The sequence below is a fragment of the Lactuca virosa genome, chromosome 4, assembly GCF_052849685.1.
Source record: "Lactuca virosa cultivar CGN04683 chromosome 4, Lactuca_virosa_CGN04683_v6, whole genome shotgun sequence".
In the NCBI taxonomy this organism is placed as follows: domain Eukaryota; kingdom Viridiplantae; phylum Streptophyta; class Magnoliopsida; order Asterales; family Asteraceae; genus Lactuca; species Lactuca virosa.
Window position 1 is genome coordinate 257,061,948 of NC_136429.1, and position 17,515 is coordinate 257,079,462.

Consider the following 17,515-nt stretch of genomic DNA (forward strand, 5'->3'; position numbering starts at 1 on the left):
GTTCTTACAATTAAACCCTACGAGGTCTTATATCTTGAAACATTGTCACAATTGCATCGTTACCAATACCTTTTAAAACATTTTTTTCAATATACGACACTAAACTATCACTCAAAAACTGATCACTCATTTTGTTGCGTATATCAGTCTTTATCAACTTCATTGCTGAAAATACGCGTTCTACACTTGCTGTTGCTACGGGTAAGATCAATGCAAGTTTCATAAGAAGGTAAATCTTAGGAAATATTGTATGCTTCTTTTATTCAACCATATTTTTGGCAAGGTCTCCAATACTCTTTAAATCATTAAATCGTTCATCTTCTCGCACATCTTTAATGTAATTTCCAAGTTCCACTTCAAGAACTCGAAGATCGTATTCTGTTGGAAACTCTTCCGGATAAAGTGAAGCCATTTTCATTATTTTCTTCTAAATCAAAGGCTTTGAAAGATTCACTTGGGCACAAACAAGCAATACAAAGAAGTAAATTCGTGTTTGCTTCATTAAAGCGATGGTTCAGCTCTTGAAGTTGCATACCAATCACCTCCTTAAATACATCAACTTGATAATGGTGCAAGTTGTTAACCTTAAAAAATATATACACATATATATTAATAACTAACGATAATACACAATAAATTTATAAATCAATGTGGTAGTTGGTAATAAGAAACATTACTAACCTGTGAACCTCTGCGACGAATGTATCCATTAAAATATTCATCTTCCAAATCCACAACTTTAACTTCGTTTTTAGCACAAAACAAAGTAACTTTCTCTAAAAATGGTTCCCATCCTATATCCCTAATTTATTGAATTGCTTTTTTTGAACTACTTACTTGATTCATGGCATTTATGATATCTTGGTCTTTTCTTTGTAGTATTGTATTCAAATGATCCGTCACTCCCAAGATATCAATCATCAAATGAAGACAAAACACAAAATCAAAAGATTTTAACCACTTTAAGATGTGAATTGCTTCAGCTCTACGATCACGATCACTATCAAATTCACCAAGGTCTTCAGGTACATCACAAATGGAAGCATATATGGTTTGGATATTTAATAAAGATGCAAAATGAGAACCCCATCGAGTATCAGATGGTCGTTTAATACCGACTTCTTGATTCAAACCAGTACCACTCTCAAGCTCACCTAAAATAAACCACATAAAAATGAAGTAGTCGAATAATTAGCATAAACAAATGAAAATAAACCAAATAAACCATACCTTCAGCTAATGCTTCCATAACTTTATCTGCTTGTTTTTTTCTTAACGTAGCTTGCCGTTTGTAAGAAGATCAAATAATATTTAACAGCCGAGAAACCACATCAAAAAAATCATTAACCGTTGTGTGATTCTTTGCAACAAACACCAGGGCTAATTGTAATTGGTGAGCAAAACAATGAACAAAGTGTGTAGATTTTGTTTCATTCATAATCAAAGTCTTCGATCCATTGAATGCACCACTCATATTACTAGCACCATCATAGCCTTGTCCTCTAATCCTACTAGGACTCAAATTCTGTTTTGAAAGCATATCATAAATGGTAGCCTTTAGTGACAAAGTTGAAGTGTCATTAACATTTCTAAGGCCAACAAACCTTTCTACAACTTCACCTTTTCTATTGACAAACCGCAAAACCAATGCCATTTGTTCTTTACATGACACATCACGTGACTCGTCTACTAAAATTGCAAAAAAATCATTTCCAAGCTCTCCCATAATAACATTTAAAATTACATCTGAACATGCTTGCACAATATCTTTCTGGATTTCACCGCATTTCATTTGAGCATTTTTTGGGGCATTCTTTAACACAACACGATCTACAACATCACATCGATTAGCTAACCACTGTAATAGTTCAATAAAGTTACCTTTATTATCTGAGTCTTCATTCTCGTTATGACCACGAAATGCTAACCCTTGTCGGAGTAGGAACCTAACACAGTCAATCCAAGCATTCAAACGAGTACGATATTCTTTTTCTTGTAAAGTAGTTTGTTTCTCAAAAGCAGACGTGATGGATTGTCTTTGGTTCATCAAACCTTGACACTTTTGGACAACAATAGTGTGTGGAGTTCCTTCTTTGTGTTTATCTATTCCTGATTTCCTATTCCAAGCTTTAAATCCAGATTTCACAAAATGATCTGATCCACCTTGATTTGGTATACCTGATTTGAATAGATAACAACATAAACAGAATGCATCATCCTCTTTTATACTATATTCTAACCAATATTTATTATCATCAAACCAAGATTGAATAAATCTTTGAGGTTTACCTCCAAAATCACGTGGTGGAAACTTATGATTTAGAGGTTGGAAAGGCCCTTTTTGCAAGTATGCTCTTCTAATTTCATCTCTTTGGTTTACATGATAAAATTCTATACTTGGTCGTTCAAATGGATCAACAGGTAGTGAGTTTAAATCAATCTTCATATACTTTGTTGTTGTTCACTATCTTCTTTCTTTTTATAAAATTTATGCAAAGACATTCTTGTATCTCGATACTGAAATTGAATTATAAAAATTGAATGTTATAAAAGTATCAAAATAGACAATAACAACAAAACAATGAAAAATTAAACAATGTTCTTATATCAAATAGACAATAACAACAAAACAGCTATATAAATTCAGAAATTGAGTAGATATTAATCAATAAATCAAACGTTAACAAATTACAAATAACAATGTTAATAAGAATTTTGAATCAGTGAATCTGATTAATAACAATAAGTCAAGTTACAAACCTCAAATTCTCAAAATTGTAACAATAGTCAAGTTACAAACCTCAAATTAATAACAATACTCAGTGACAGTGAATGAAATCTAGTGATCAATAGACAAAAAGTCAAGTTAATGAAACATTGAAATTGATAATCATACAAATTGGTGCTACAAAGGGGTTTAAACAACAAGAATTCGGAAATTTTAACAAACTTACAAACCTCAAATTCTCAAAATTGTAATCTGATCAAGATTCAAGAGACAGGGCCACAGGGTAATGAAGGGCTGAAGGTGGACGGCTGGAGTGTTGACAGTGGGCTGTGGGCGGCGGCCTGGCCGGACCGCCGGACGGTGATCGGAGCAGGAACAATCGGCGATCACTGATGATGATTGTTCGATTCGATTGATGCAATGCGTCTTACCCCTGTGAGAAGCCGAGAACGACTGAACGATGTTGTATGCAACGTTCCTTTTTCCTTTTCTTTTTTTTTAAAAAAAATTCATTGGATTATTGGATATTTAGATTGGGTTGTTAAATATATAAGATTTGGGCTTTACTTGTTCACAGTTCACGTAGCTTGTTTTCCTCAAATTAGGTAGGTCTTATTCTCAAAATAAGGTGGTTCCTTATTTTTTTATATATATATATGGTAATTAAAAAAAAGGTAGGTCCTAGGACCTACCTAGAGTCTTGCTACCTATGCCCCTGAACATGCACCAACTTGGGAGTTTTGGGATAAGAAATGGTTTCATGAAGTTACTATGACTAGATCTACATCATACAAACATAAAGTTTGGAGCTTTTTACCTCCTGGAGCTTCTAGAGCACAAAGTAACCACAGATCTACAAGCTTGTCTTCCTTCTCCAACTTTATGATGCAATACCTTCTTCTCCAACTGCAATACCTTCCTCTAGGAGTGAGGATTAAGCGCTCACCTATGTTTATGTATATTGTCAGGGCGTTGTGATGATACTTGGGACAAATATGGGTAGGTGTGGAAGGTAGTATGGGACCGTACTACTGAAAGCACAGGATCTATACGCGTAGCAAGGAAGTTACAACCCCTAGGGTTTTGTTGGGAGTTGGTTCCCCGTTATTATATGGAATGGCTGATACCTTCCTGGTATATTTTCAGCATGGTGGTTACGAGGCGATTTGTGACCGGATCCGGGTCGGGATCTGGAGATGGCGGTCAGGGTGGACCAACAGTGCCCGAGACCATTGGTTAGTTGAGCTGGATGCCAGGATCAGGGAAATCCTGCATGATGAGGTTGCTATATTGTTTCAGACTCAGTTGTCGGAGATGTTTGGGTCTATTAAGACCGTTATGATTGAGTACTTCAATGAGCAATATGCAGCCCTTGCTTAAACGGCTTCCGCTGCAGCTTCCGCAGCCGTAGCAGCTGCAGGTGGTAGGAACAGTCGGACTTTCCAGTATTGGGACTTCAATAACACGAAGCCCTCGACTTTCGATGGGATTCAGGACCCGATCATAGCCATAAGGTGGCTATCTGACGTGGAGGGATGTTTCTTCACATGCTCATGTCCTGCTGACCAGAGGGTCAGGTGTGCTCTGAACCTGCTAAGGTCTGGAGTAAAGTACTGGTGGAGATTGATGATGGGGTCATATTCTGATGAGCAGCGAGCGGCGGTTACTTGAGATCAGTTCATGGAGATGTTCTGCTCTCGCTATATTTCGTGGGTTGAGCAAGAGCAGCTGGAACAAGTGTTTTTGGATTTGAGACAGGGTACAGTGTCAGTGACGAAAGTCACCAGGATGTTTACTTAGAGGGCGATGTTCTGCCCGGATTTTGCTTCCAAGCAAGCTCAGATGACTCGTTATCTGAGCATGCTCAAGAATGACATCAGACAGTTTGTTGCTACCCAGCGCTGTGATATATTATTGGAGTTGCAGGAGGCTGCTAGGTGGCGTGAGCTTGAGATTGAGCTGCAGTTGAGAGAGCAGAGGCAGGCCTCAGCGCAGTCACAGCCGGCGCCGAAGCAGTCCAAGACCGCTGATTCTATATCTGGAGGTCAACGCGGCCGCACTTGTGGAAAGTGTGATAAGGGTCATTCGGGAGTTTGTCAATCAAGTAGTGGGTGCCGCAAATGCGGAAAGGAGGGGCAGTTTGCGAGGGATTCCCACCAGTTAGCCCTGGTACAGGATATGAGGATTTGCTACCACTACAATCAGGTTGGTCACGTGAAGACCAACTGTCTATTGCTCACTGCCAGGCCGATGCAAACTCCAACACCGACTACACTGAGGATTAATGATGGGAGTCAGGGTGGAATAGAGCCCCCGAGTGCTCGGGGACGCGCCTTCCAGCTCACAGTCGAGGAGGCCAGGACAGCACCAGATGTGGTGGCTGGTATGTTTCTATTCCTTATCTTGTCAATTATATTTATTTTATGCTTATATGTGTTGTACCTATGTTAGGTACGTTCTTAGTGAACTCCTTACCTGCTCTGGTATTGTTTGAATCGGGGGCGAGTCGGTCATTTGTCTCCCGATCTTTTAGTAGGGAGTTCGGTTTGCCATTAGGAGAGCTAGAGTGTCCGTTGCGAGTCTCCATCGCCAACGAACACGAGATTTCTACTTCTTCAGTCTATCGGGGTTGCGTTCTAGAGATCTTCAGGGTATCCTTCCCGATTGACTTGATCCGGATTCTCATGGGGGATGTTTGTGTTATAGTGGGTATGGACTGGCTAAGTCGTTTCAGTACCATGATCGACTGCCAAGTTCAGCGTGTAGTAGTGCGAACCCCAAGTGGGGGAGAACTGGTTATCTACGGCGAGCGAACCAGGTTGGGTTCAGGGTTCTGTTCAGCCGCCATGGCTCGGCAGTATATTTCAACACGGATGTGCGGGTTATCTGGCGTATGTGGTGGATACGCGGGTCGGGGATCAGGTCTCAGTTTCAGAGGTTCCAATCGTCAGGGAGTTCACAGATGTGTTCCCGAAGGAGTTACTCGGAGTGCCTCCGGAGAGGCAGGTCAAGTTCAGGATCAACCTTGTGCCAGGTGCGGCCCCTATCGCCAAGGCACCATACCCATTGGAACCATGTGAGATGCAGGAGCTGTCATCTCAGCTACAGGAACTGCTAGGCAAGCAGTTCATATGTCCGACCAGTTCTCCATAGGGACCGTCGATTCTCTTCGTCAAGAAGAAGGATGGTTCACACTGGATGTGCATTGACTACCGGGAGATAAACAAGTTGAAGGTGAAGAACCGTTATCCACTTCCCCGAATTGATGATCTCTTTAATCAGCTACAAGGAGCATCTTGGTTCTCCAAGATAGACTTAAGGTCCGGGTACCATCAGGTCAGAGTGAGGGAGGAGGACGTGTAGAAGACCACATTTCGGTCTTGTTATGGACATTACGAGTTCGTGGTGATGCCTTTTGGGCGCACCAACACGCCAACCATATTCATGGACCTGATGAATAGGGTATGCAGACCGATGCTCGATCGCTCGGTTATTGTGTTCATAGATGACATCTTGATGTATTCCAAGACCAGAGAGCATCATGAGGAGCATCTATGCGAGCTACTGGGAGTTTTGAGGTGAGAAGGGCTTTATGCCAAGTTCTCGAAATGTGAGTTTTGGTTGAGAGAGGTTCATTTCCTTGGACATCTCGTTAACCAGGAGGGGATTTTGGTCGATCCGGCCAAAATCGAGGCGGTTATGCAGTGGGAGGTTCTGAAATCTCGCTCAGATATCAGGAGCTTCTTGGGATTGGCAGGGTATTACCGGAGATTCATACAAAATTTCTCCAAGATTGCAGTACCCCTCACTCGTGTGACGAGGAAGGGGTGGATTTCAGGTGGGTCCCTGAGCACTAGATGACATTTGAGACCCTCAGACAGCGACTTTGCGAGGCTCCAGTATTGACTCTTCCTGAGGGAGTTGAGGATTTTGTGGTGTTCTGTTATGCATCCATCACAGGACTGGGAGCGGTCCTCATGCAGAGAGGATGGGTGAAAGCCTGCGCGTCGTGACAGTTGAAGCCGCATGAGACGATATATCCCACACACGATATTGAGTTGGGAGCGATGGTGTTCGCCCTCAAGATCTGGAGACATTACCTCTACGGGGTCCGCTGTACCATTTACATGGACCACAAGAGCTTGAGGCATATCATGGATCAGCCGAACCTGAACATGAGACAGCGCAGGTGGTTGGACGTAGTCAAGGATTACGAATGTGATATCCTTTACCTTTCGGGTAAAGCGAACGTGGTCGTGGATGCTGTAAGCTGCAAGTCGGCTGGATCTTCTATTTCGACGTCATGTATGAGGATATCTGTAGATTCTCCATTGGTGAGCTTGATCAGGGAAGCTCAGGCTGAGGGTGTACGGCAGGAGAATTGGGAGCTGGTAAGGATTAGAGTCGAGAGCACCCGATTTGTGAAGGACAGTTGTGGGTTGTTGACCTGTTGCGGTCGGGTTTGGGTTCCGATGTCTAGTGGGGTCAGACAGAATATTGGAGGAGGCTCATAAGTCTCGCTTCTCTATTCACCCGGGAGCCACCAAGATGTACCGGGATCTGAGTTTGAGTTACTGGTGGCTATGCATGAAGAGAGAGAACGCTTGGTATGTCGAGAGGTGCCTGGCCTGCAGGATGGTCAAGGCCGAGCACTAGAGGCCGCATGGCAAGTTGCAGCCTCTAGAGATTCCCATGTGGAAATGGGAGTAGATAACGATGGACTTCATCACCAAATTGCAGAGAATGGCAAAGGGTTTCGACGCTTTTTGGGTCATCGTTGATCGACTGACCAAGAGTGCCCATTTTTTGTCCATTCGTGAGAGCTTATCGGTCGAGAAGTTGAACGATGTGTATATTCGCGTGATCGTTGCTCACCATGGGGTTCCGTTCTCTATTGTCTCAGACCGTGATGTATGATTCACCTCCCGTTTCTGGCAGAAGTTCCATGAGGAACTAGGCACGAGACTGCATTTTAGCATCGTATATCATCCGCAGACAGACATACAGAGTGAGCAGACCATTCAGACCCTCGAGGATATGTTGAGGGCCCGCTTCATTGATTTTGGTGGGAGCTGGGACTCCTACCTACCCTTTGCAGAGTTCTCCTACAACAACAACTATCACTCCAGCATAGGTGCTCTGCTTTTGAGATGTTGTATGGACGGAGATGTCGTACCCCCATTTGTTGGGGCAAGGTTGTGTTGGATTAGTGTCTAAGTCCATAACTATAATTGGTATGTACTTGACCCGACTCGGCATGGTCCATTTGGGTTGCATGGCATCAGAACATTTGGATAGACCGTTTATGAGGAAAAGACATTTTGTGACATATTAATATATTATAAGTTCTAATATATTAATATGAAATCATGTTATTTAATTAGTATTGATCAAGATTAATTTGGACGTAATTTAGTGATCAAAAAGAGACTAATTAAATATATGGGGATTGATTGTGTAAATCATTCATTCTTATATATGTGGGCTTATGATCCAAGATTCCTTATGTTGGGTTTAACCCATGTGGTGATCCATGGATACTCCATGGAGGTTAAAACCCATGGAGCATAAAGAATGGGTAAAGTCATGAGTTACATGGTGTAATCCTAATAGCCATACTATATAAGAACCCCTTTAGTTCAATAAATTGGCACTAGTGATACATATGTGAGAGGGCTAGCAGATTTGAACATGTATGTCTTCTTCTCTTGGTTATTCCATGTGTTGGTGATGTTGTGTGAACCATTTGAGGTGTCACACTTGGGGCACTAGGCTCTCGAGCTACATGGAGTCAAGCAACAACAACAAGGTATGTATTCTATCTATTTTATTATCCTAGTGTCGGTGTTTTGGTATACTAGTTAGGATAATACCTTGGATATTCATATTTGCATGTATAATAGAGAAAACATAGATCCAAGGTATTTAGGGTTGCATGTACACTTAGGAGTGTTAGAATGCCCATAACCCAACATTGGTATCAGAGCCAAGGCTTGTTTTCAATTATACCTGATGCAAATTGCTGAAAAATGCTGAAAAAGTCGAATTTCGGGCATTCTGGGCACTGGACTCGCCGAGTCCACTGATGAACTCGCCGAGTCCATGAAGAAAATCATCCTACTCGTCGAGTAGGTTCATACACTCGACGAGTAGGAGCCCCTGACAGCATATCTTCGAGTTTTTTGGCTAGAAATGGACTAGGAACATTACCATAAGCTGTTTTTGAACATATAAACTTGTTTTTGATGTGGTAATGTTCATTCTGATCCAATTTTAAAGATAATTGTCAATAGATTCATGTTTTGTATTAGTTTAATGGTTAGTCTAATTACATGAAAAAGTTTGATTAAATTATCTTGTTCTTATGAGTTGCTTAGATTAATAGAAAAATTATTAGAAATTGTTGTTTTCAATCCATTTTAATCTAAGAGATGATTCTAAATATGTTTGTGTAACTTGTCCTCAAGTTACATGAAAAGTCACATTAAAGTTTCTTAAAACTCATAAAAGTTGGCAAAGGTTACAAAATGAAGAGTCTTGTCTTCATTGAATGATTTTATGACTCCATAACTTGTCCTCAAGTTATGGAGGTTCAAGAGTCACTTCATTAAGTAATAAAATGTGTAACCTTAATTAGTTCCATAAGTTACAAAAATAAAGAAAAGTTACATTCTTTCATTAGTTTAAAGTCTTCCATAACTTGTCCTCAAGTTATGGAACTTGAAGAGTTTTTTAATTAAAACTACTTTAAACACATAAGTTATGGAATTAATTAGTTTTGAATAGTTTCAAAACTTGCCCTCAAGTATTGGAATTTGAAAAGTTTTCTCTTATGTATACTTTAATTCCAAGTTAAGCCCTTAGAATTTTAAAAGTTAAAATTCAACCCTTATACTTTATAATATTATAAGTTAATAATATATATATATATATATATATATATATATATATATATATATATATATATGTGTGTGTGTGTATAAGAGCAAGTCAGTCTTACCGTTAGTAGGCCTCATTCACGAAGCCGGTCTATAAGGGGGGTATAAGGTTACTGCCTATAAAATGGCAGTTTAATGGGTGTCCACTCTCACCCTCCGCTTCCTTGACTGGTGGAGGGTCGTTAGCCGAACGGGTAGGACAAAGACTATAAGTTCTCCCTTCATTAAAAGTATTAATGATAAATACTAAGTAACTAAACCTTTTATAAATTCCCAATCTTAGTTACTTAGGAAAATGTGAATAAGGTGCTAACCCATGAAATTACACTTTGCACTTTGCTTAAGTCGGTTAGTGGAGCCCGTGTGGTTTACCGGCACACTAGCTTGATTTAACAAGGTAGGCAAAGGGTTTCTTAAAGTTTATAATAGGCCGGTGGAGCGTGTGTGGTTTACTGGCACATCGGTTGGGTGATAAACATTTAAGAGTACCAAGTAATTTGCATGGTTACTTCACACCTTGTTTTGTGATCCTCGGCATCCCAGTCACAAAACCTGAAGGGCACACTCGAGATTGAAACATGCCATTGAAAAACTTCAATGAATCTCAAAAGAATCTAGGAGTTTCAAAGCCAATTATAACCTAATAATACATTTCGTTTATCTTGGTGGAAATTGGTGAATCGTCATTCACCTACCTTCAAATATTTTATAGCTTTGATTACGGCATCCCTCTTCCAAGTTATAAAAATATTGTGTTGGGTCCTAGCCTTAATATTTTATATTGGGTGTTATATTAAGGACTTTAGATCAACTATCTTGAATATCTCCCAAAAGATGTCTGGTTTAGACATTTATGATCTTCCCAAATCTCTTGAAACAAGCTTTCCTAAATGAAGATGATGTCCCATGGAAATCATACTTCTTTCACCTCCTCCAATTACTCTCCCTAACCCACAAGTTCTTGAAAAATTTAAGGTCACTCAAACCCTATTGGCAAGCAAAGGTCTATGTGTGATCACATCTTGGAGATGTAGTCACATATTGACAAGCCGGGAGAGTTGGGTGTCAAAGTCTTGAGAAAGTTGGTGGCTCAACTACTTTCTAAGTCACATAGTGAGTTCCTTTGGGACTCCTATGAAACAGACTATGAAAAGATCCTTAATGATCTTATCTATTTGCTAAGATCAACTTCCTAAAACTTTATGGACATTGACAATGATGACATTGGATATCCAGTAAAACTCTCTCTTCCCAATGGAAAGGGATCGTCCATAGTCAACTCGGTTGACCAAATGGTAAAGAGAGAGGCTAAGTCTGAGATAGTCCTATTATCAAGGGTCCATAGGTATCTATTGCCAAAGGAAGGGGCATTGGTTGCGAAGCTGCCAAATTTACCTAAGGATGTTAAAGTCAATAAGTTTGACTCTACTTCAGGTAAAGTCCATTGTCTAACTCTGTTAAGCTCCTATTTGGAGATTCTATTACATAATGTGACTGGGTCACATGGTGATGTTATAAGAATTAAAGAAAAGAGAGAAAGCTTAAAGGAAGTATATGCTGCTTCTGATCGCGAAGATGTATTTCGATCGCATCAGAATTTTGAAGCTGTTACTTAGGAGTTATGACACATTGCTTAGGAATAGATAACAACAAGGTTTTCATATGGATGGTAAGGATAAGTTTTTCCGCAAAGTTTTAAAATAAAAGGAAATTTTTGATTTTATTTATTTTAAGTATCCTTACAATGGCATTTGTGAAAAATTGTTGTTTGTATGATTCCATTGCTAGCAAAATTGGAAAGTGAATTTGATTCTTTCATTTGTGATAATGTCTAAATTTACCAAATAAGGAAAGATTCTCATCACCCAAGTTTCAGTTGGATAGAAACTTGGAATCATGCAACTTGTATAGCATGATGAATGAGAACTTTCAAGGATTGGAAAATATTAAGACTAACTACTGGTTCTCATGGATGTGTGAGTCAAGTAAAGGACTAAGGGATCGAGTACACATTCGTGTGCACTGGTTAAGTCCACCACAAAAGATCGATAAGACTATTCGTCATAATTTACTATAGCTCAGTAAATATGGTTATACTTACAAGCTTAAGTATAATTCTGAGACATTGGAAAAGGTTCCAATGTATGGCAGAGCGAATAAGAAGAATCAACTTAGGCAGAAAGATAAAAGTTTCTCAAATCTGAAAAAATGGGAGACTACTTTAGTATCATGTTTTAAGACCATCTTAATGATTTTGAGACCTTATCACAATTCATCCTCTAAGTGAATTCTGATAGTTAAGAAGAGGAGTTATGAATTGTTGAAGTGGTTAAATCAAGAAGATGATTCATACTTCGTTCCAAAAACAATTCTTAGAGTTATACTCTAAGATTGTAACTTGAGTGACATGTCTTAAAGAAGGTTTAAAACACTTGTCAAATGTAAGAGTAAAAGTTTTCTACTCTTGTACATTTGAAATTGGTAAGTTGTGATGTTTTGGATAAAACAAAGACCAACTAAGGCCAATTGTGTGAAGTGTTTGTCTTGATAAAGAATCCGCACTATCCCTTGAATATTTGACAAGAGAGTCTTATATGTCAAGAGGACAGTGGGAGTCTTAAAGGTCTTGAAAGTCTCAAGAACTAATCAAGAATAACACCTGAGGTTATTCACTAGCACACGACTTGAGGTTTATAACCTATCGTGTTGGCATATTTCTATTTCTGTGCCCATTCTAGTTAAAGTTGGCTTTGCATATGAGTTCTTAGAGTTCTCAATTGGTTGCATAAGAACTTGGAAGCAATGGTAGGCCCTTGAGCTGCCAGATGGCAAGAAATTAAGATTGAGTTCAGTCCATATGAGTTTAGATTTGTCATTATCTTTGTCTTGTGACTATGTCTTTGACAATTCACATGGATAAGAACACATACACCATAAAATCTAAGGGTCATAAGGTTTCTCTCCGATTCATGGAAATGATGGTGAGGAAACACTTCCACCAAGTAAATTTGAAGCAGTGGCAAAGGTCTAAACAATCGAGACTATGATTACGGCATCCCTTTTCATAGTTCTTAAAATTATTTAGACACACCTGTGAGCTATCTAAGATAAGGTGTATAATATTGATAAAGTTTTATCAAAGCAATCTAGTATCAGAAATTTGAACTTTGGTAAGAAAGTCAATAAAGTATTGTTTTTCTAGAAGTTTAACTGATTTCTGAGTACATGTCAAAGCTAGTGGGAGAATAAGTGTTATGCTAATAATCATCATGTTAGTGGGAGCATGATAATTATGATAAAGGTTGCAAGTTAGCAATGTTAATTATAGAAAACAAAGTTTCAATTGGGAAAAAGTTGTTTTGCTATAATTAAGGGAGAGGAAAATATACTTCACTTCAGTTCTAAAAGCTTAGATTGAGGTTTTAATCATATTTAGTCAAGGATATATATAAATTTCATGTTGGAATGGCTCAACATAAGGAAATTCTATATAGGGGTCTATTATTTGCGTTCTAAAATTCAATTATGATTACGGCATCCCTTTTCATAATCTGAATTATGAGAACTTGGCAAATTGAAATGGTGATATTATAGCAAAAGACTGGTTTAGTCTTTATGTGAGACATCATGAATCGTGTCCCATATGCTTCGGATATAGGATCGATTGCATGTGCTATAATAATTATCCTTTCTAAAATTTTCCAAGTGCCTGGGGCATTAAGAAGGGAAAAGGTCTATAATTGGATATGACTAAAAGGATTAAGCAATTGTTGAGGACAATCTAAGGTTTACCAAAGATTGGTTGCTCAGGGATAGCTGGAAGTATAGTGTTAATTGTTGGAAGGACCATATTGACATATTCTGAAAAAAAGGCAACTCTTGTTCAGAAGTGATAGTCAAAAGGGGAATATGGAAATGATCCCATAGGTGGAAGTTGTTCAATAAATCTGTGTAAGATTAGGAAACTTAATACAAGAAGGATGTTTCCAAGGAGTAGATCTCCTTTGGAATGCTCTGTAATGTTTGTTGTCAAGTCTTTGTGACTTTGTGCATAATCATTACAAGAGGATCAATGCATATAAGTTTAGAATCTAACAGATTTCAGTAAATGACATGAATTTGGAATTCTTGCATTTGCAGTAAGGAATTGGGACTGTGAAATGAGAACCATTGGAGTTATGTTCAATTGATCTATTTCGCAAAGTAAAGATCATAGACAAACATAGTATGCATACTTGGTGTGTGGAATAACTAGTGTTTAGAAAACATAGTGTACATGCTTGGAGCATGGGACAACTATTGTTTTTAATTCAAGAATAAAGTTGATAGCTGAAACAGTTTGCAATGAATAATGTGTAATCATATGGTGATAAATAAAAGGTGTTTTATTTATATTCATAGGTTTGAGACCATATTAGATTCAATTATTCTTGTGTTTCATTTTGCATGTTTTGACTTCCAGAATAAACTAGGCCATTCTTCCCGAATGACTAAGTTATTCAAATCATCCACAGTCGGTCATATGTTGGAAGTAGATATGAATCAAGACTGTCATGAGTTGGCTTGTAGATGTCTAAGATGTTGGACATAGCAAAGAGGTGTTACAACACTCATGAGTGCTCATAAGTTCTGAGTATTGGATTCAACCCGTGCTCATTTGAATCACTTCATGGATTTTATCACGAGTGATCATGAGACGATAATATCTTATATTCTTCAAACCTAGAGATATGAGTTGTTACTATAAGTTGGTTGTACATTGATTGCGCGAAAACGCATTGGTAACTCGATGTTATAAAACGTGCCTTTGTGTATGATTCAACAAGTAGTAGAACAAGCCATATGAGTCGAAGTTTATCCATTCCTTTACCTTCGGGATAAAAGCGATATCTGTGGGCCCCTCGATGATTTGGTGATGACAAATATAAGTGCTCGGCCGGGCTTGGACTGATTTGATTTGTTCAATTGGTCAGTCGTCATAAATCGGAAATCAGGAAACAACAAATGGACAGAGAGAATGATTTATAATCCATGTCTCAGTCCATATGATATCTAGAATGGAGGAATATATGATCCCTTATCTAATGGACAAGTCATTGACAAAGGTCAGAGTTCATCTACAAGGTTAGAGTTCGACAGCGGCTTTTGAGAGCTACGATTGCCAGTTGGTTCCTGAAGTCATACGCAATAATAGTTTTAGACTTATCCAAGTGGGAGACTATTGGATTAGTGTCTAAGTCCATAACTATAATTGGTATGTACTTGACCCGACTCGGCATGGTCCATTTGGGTTGCATGGCATCGGAACATTTGGATAGACCGTTTATGAGGAAAAGACATTTTGTGACATATTAATATATTATAAGTTCTAATATATTAATATGAAATCATGTTATTTAATTAGTATTGATCAAGATTAATTTGGACTTAATTTAGTGATCAAAAAGAGACTACTTAAATATATGGGGATTGACTGTGTAAATCATTCATTCTTATATATGTGGGCTTATGATCCAAGATTCCTTATGTTGGGTTTAACCCATGTGGTGATCCATGGATACTCCATGGAGGTTAAAACCCATGGAGCATAAAGAATGGGTAAAGTCATGAGTTACATGGTGTAACCCTAATAGCCACACTATATAAGAACCCCTTTAGTTCAAAAAATTGGCACTAGTGATACATATGTGAGAGGGCTAGCCGATTTGAACATGCATGTCTTCTTCTCTTGGTTATTCCATGTGTTGGTGATGTTGTGTGAACCATTTGAGGTGTCACACTTGGGGCACTAGGCTCTCGAGCTACATGGAGTCAAGCAACAACAACAAGGTATGTATTATATCTATTTTATTATCCTAGTATCGATGTTTTGGTATACTAGTTAGGATAATACCGTGGATATTCATATTTGCATGTATAATAGAGAAAACATAGATCCAAGGTATTTAGGGTTGCATGTACACTTAGGAGTGTTAGAATGCCCATAACCCAATAGGCTGGTCACAGGATGATGGGTCAGATCGAGGTAGTCCTGCAGACTACCGAGATGATACAGCAGATTAAGCAGCGTTTGCAGACTGTTCAGAGTCGGCAGAAGAGCTACGCCTACCGGCGCCGGTCTGAGTTATAGTTTCAGGTCGGTAACATGGTGTTACTGAAGGTCTCACCCTGGAAGGGTGTGATCCGTTTCAGGAATAGGGGAAAGTTGGGTCCGTGATATATCGGGTCATTCAGGATTATCGCCAGGGTTCGCAAGGTGGTGTATAGACTGGACCTTCCTGAGGAGCTCAGTCAGATTCACTACACTTTCCACGTCTCACAGTTGCGGAAGTACATATTTGTAACACCCCAAATTTCAATTGTTCAATGAAGGGCCAAAAGTGTAAATTTACAAAAGGGACTCGGCGAGTAGGTCCGCTTACTCGCCGAGTCGGAGCGGGATTCTATCGCGGATTAAGTGGCCAACTCGTCGAGTCGGCGGCTGGGACTCGACGAGTTGGTGCTGAAGAGAGAAAACCCTAATCCCGGGGGTTGTGCCCTATATAAAGCACATTATAACCCACCCTCAGCCTCTTTGCTACCCTTTTGAGATCCAGAAACCCTAGAATCGAGTGAACTTCCATTAATAGAGAGAATAGAGCTTTGGAGGAGAAAATCTTGGAAAGGGGCTTGAAGATCAAAAGGTTGGCTGCAAAGGAGTGGTGTAGATGCGGGATCTACTTCACTTGGAGCTTATATTAGAGGTAATAATTTGTTGCTTGGGCTCTTTTGCATCTAGATCTATTATCATTGAGATTTGGGGCATTTTTGGTATGATTGAGAGCTATTTCGAGTTAGAGGCTTAGATCTGAGGTTGCTACTTCAGATCTAGGCTTATGATGGTCCAAAATGGCATAAAGCTTCTGTCTAAGAGTTGTTGGTAAAGCCCCTTTGTCATGAACCCTAGCCCTAGTGTGTTTTGGGCCTATATCTCCTTGGTTTTACGTAAAGTTTGCAACTTTATGTAAGGGTTAGAATGTAGAAGAGTGGATCTATGGATTGGAGCCCCTGCATGGCTTGAAAAGCCTCTGTATGGATTGAGAACTGGAGAGACTCGGCGAGTCACATGGGTGTACTCGACGAGTTGTATGAACATGTGCATGGACTCGGCGAGTTGAAGAACAACTCGGCGAGTCTGTTGAAGATTGCCTTGGACTCGGTGAGTCTGTTCTTGGACTCGGCGAGTCAGGTCGCAGAACCCCTAACCTCTTCTGGTTAAGACACAGATCAGTGAGTCGAGGGGTGACTCAGTGAGATGGACATGATGGGACTCGAAAATCGTTGGACTCGACGAGTCTTGGGGTGACTCGGCGAGTTGAGTCGTGTTCTAAGAGTTTTCAGAGTATAAGGACTCGACGAGTCAACGGGTTGACTCGGCGAGTAGGGTCAGTCAGGAAGTTGACTTTGGCCTAGACTTTCACTTTGACCTTCAAGGGTGTTATGGTAATTGGTTATTTATGTCAATGGTCCATTGATGGCAATAGGTGTTGGAGTTTGGAGCAGTGCTTCGGGTGTGTGCTTCCGCGGTTTGGTTCTTCGTTTCAGGTGAGTTATCCTCACTGTACTCAAGGGTCTAAGGCACCAAGGCCGACCCTTTGCTTTGTTGTTTAGAGCTTGTTATGTTATGTGATGATATGCTTGCTAGTATCCTGGTAGATAGGATAATGATATGCGGTTATGCCTTGTTAGCTTAGTATCCTAGAGGAATGGATAGTTAAGTGATGGCTAGTTCTGTTGGATCAGCGCCCTGGTAGTTGGGTAGTGGTTATTTATAGACCTGTATCATTCCAGCCTCCATAGTCTTGAGCCA

General features: G+C 39.6%; 1 protein-coding gene across 1 annotated transcript; it reads right to left on the reverse strand.

The window, feature by feature from the left end:
* Window positions 1–356: 356 nt before the first annotated feature.
* Window positions 357–2,446, reverse strand: LOC145105830 (uncharacterized). Its single transcript, XM_079042920.1, has 5 exons — window positions 2,290–2,446; window positions 1,480–2,178; window positions 959–1,154; window positions 682–802; window positions 357–584 (listed from the first exon to the last, which is right to left on the reverse strand). The coding sequence occupies exons 1-5, from the start codon at window positions 2,444–2,446 to the stop codon at window positions 357–359; spliced, it is 1,401 nt and encodes a 466-aa protein (XP_078899046.1).
* Between the last annotated feature and the right edge of the window lie 15,069 nt (window positions 2,447–17,515).

Bases quoted from the DNA above. Each gene is read 5' to 3' on its own strand.
- LOC145105830 (XM_079042920.1), bottom strand. From the start codon at position 2,446: ATGAAGATTGATTTAAACTCACTACCTGTTGATCCATTTGAACGACCA. The intron at 2,179-2,289 runs GTAAACCTCAAA...TATTCAAATCAG, and splicing joins TCCACCACGTGATTTTGGAG to GTATACCAAATCAAGGTGGA. The intron at 585-681 runs GTTAGTAATGTT...ATATTTTTTAAG, and splicing joins TTCGTCGCAGAGGTTCACAG to GTTAACAACTTGCACCATTA.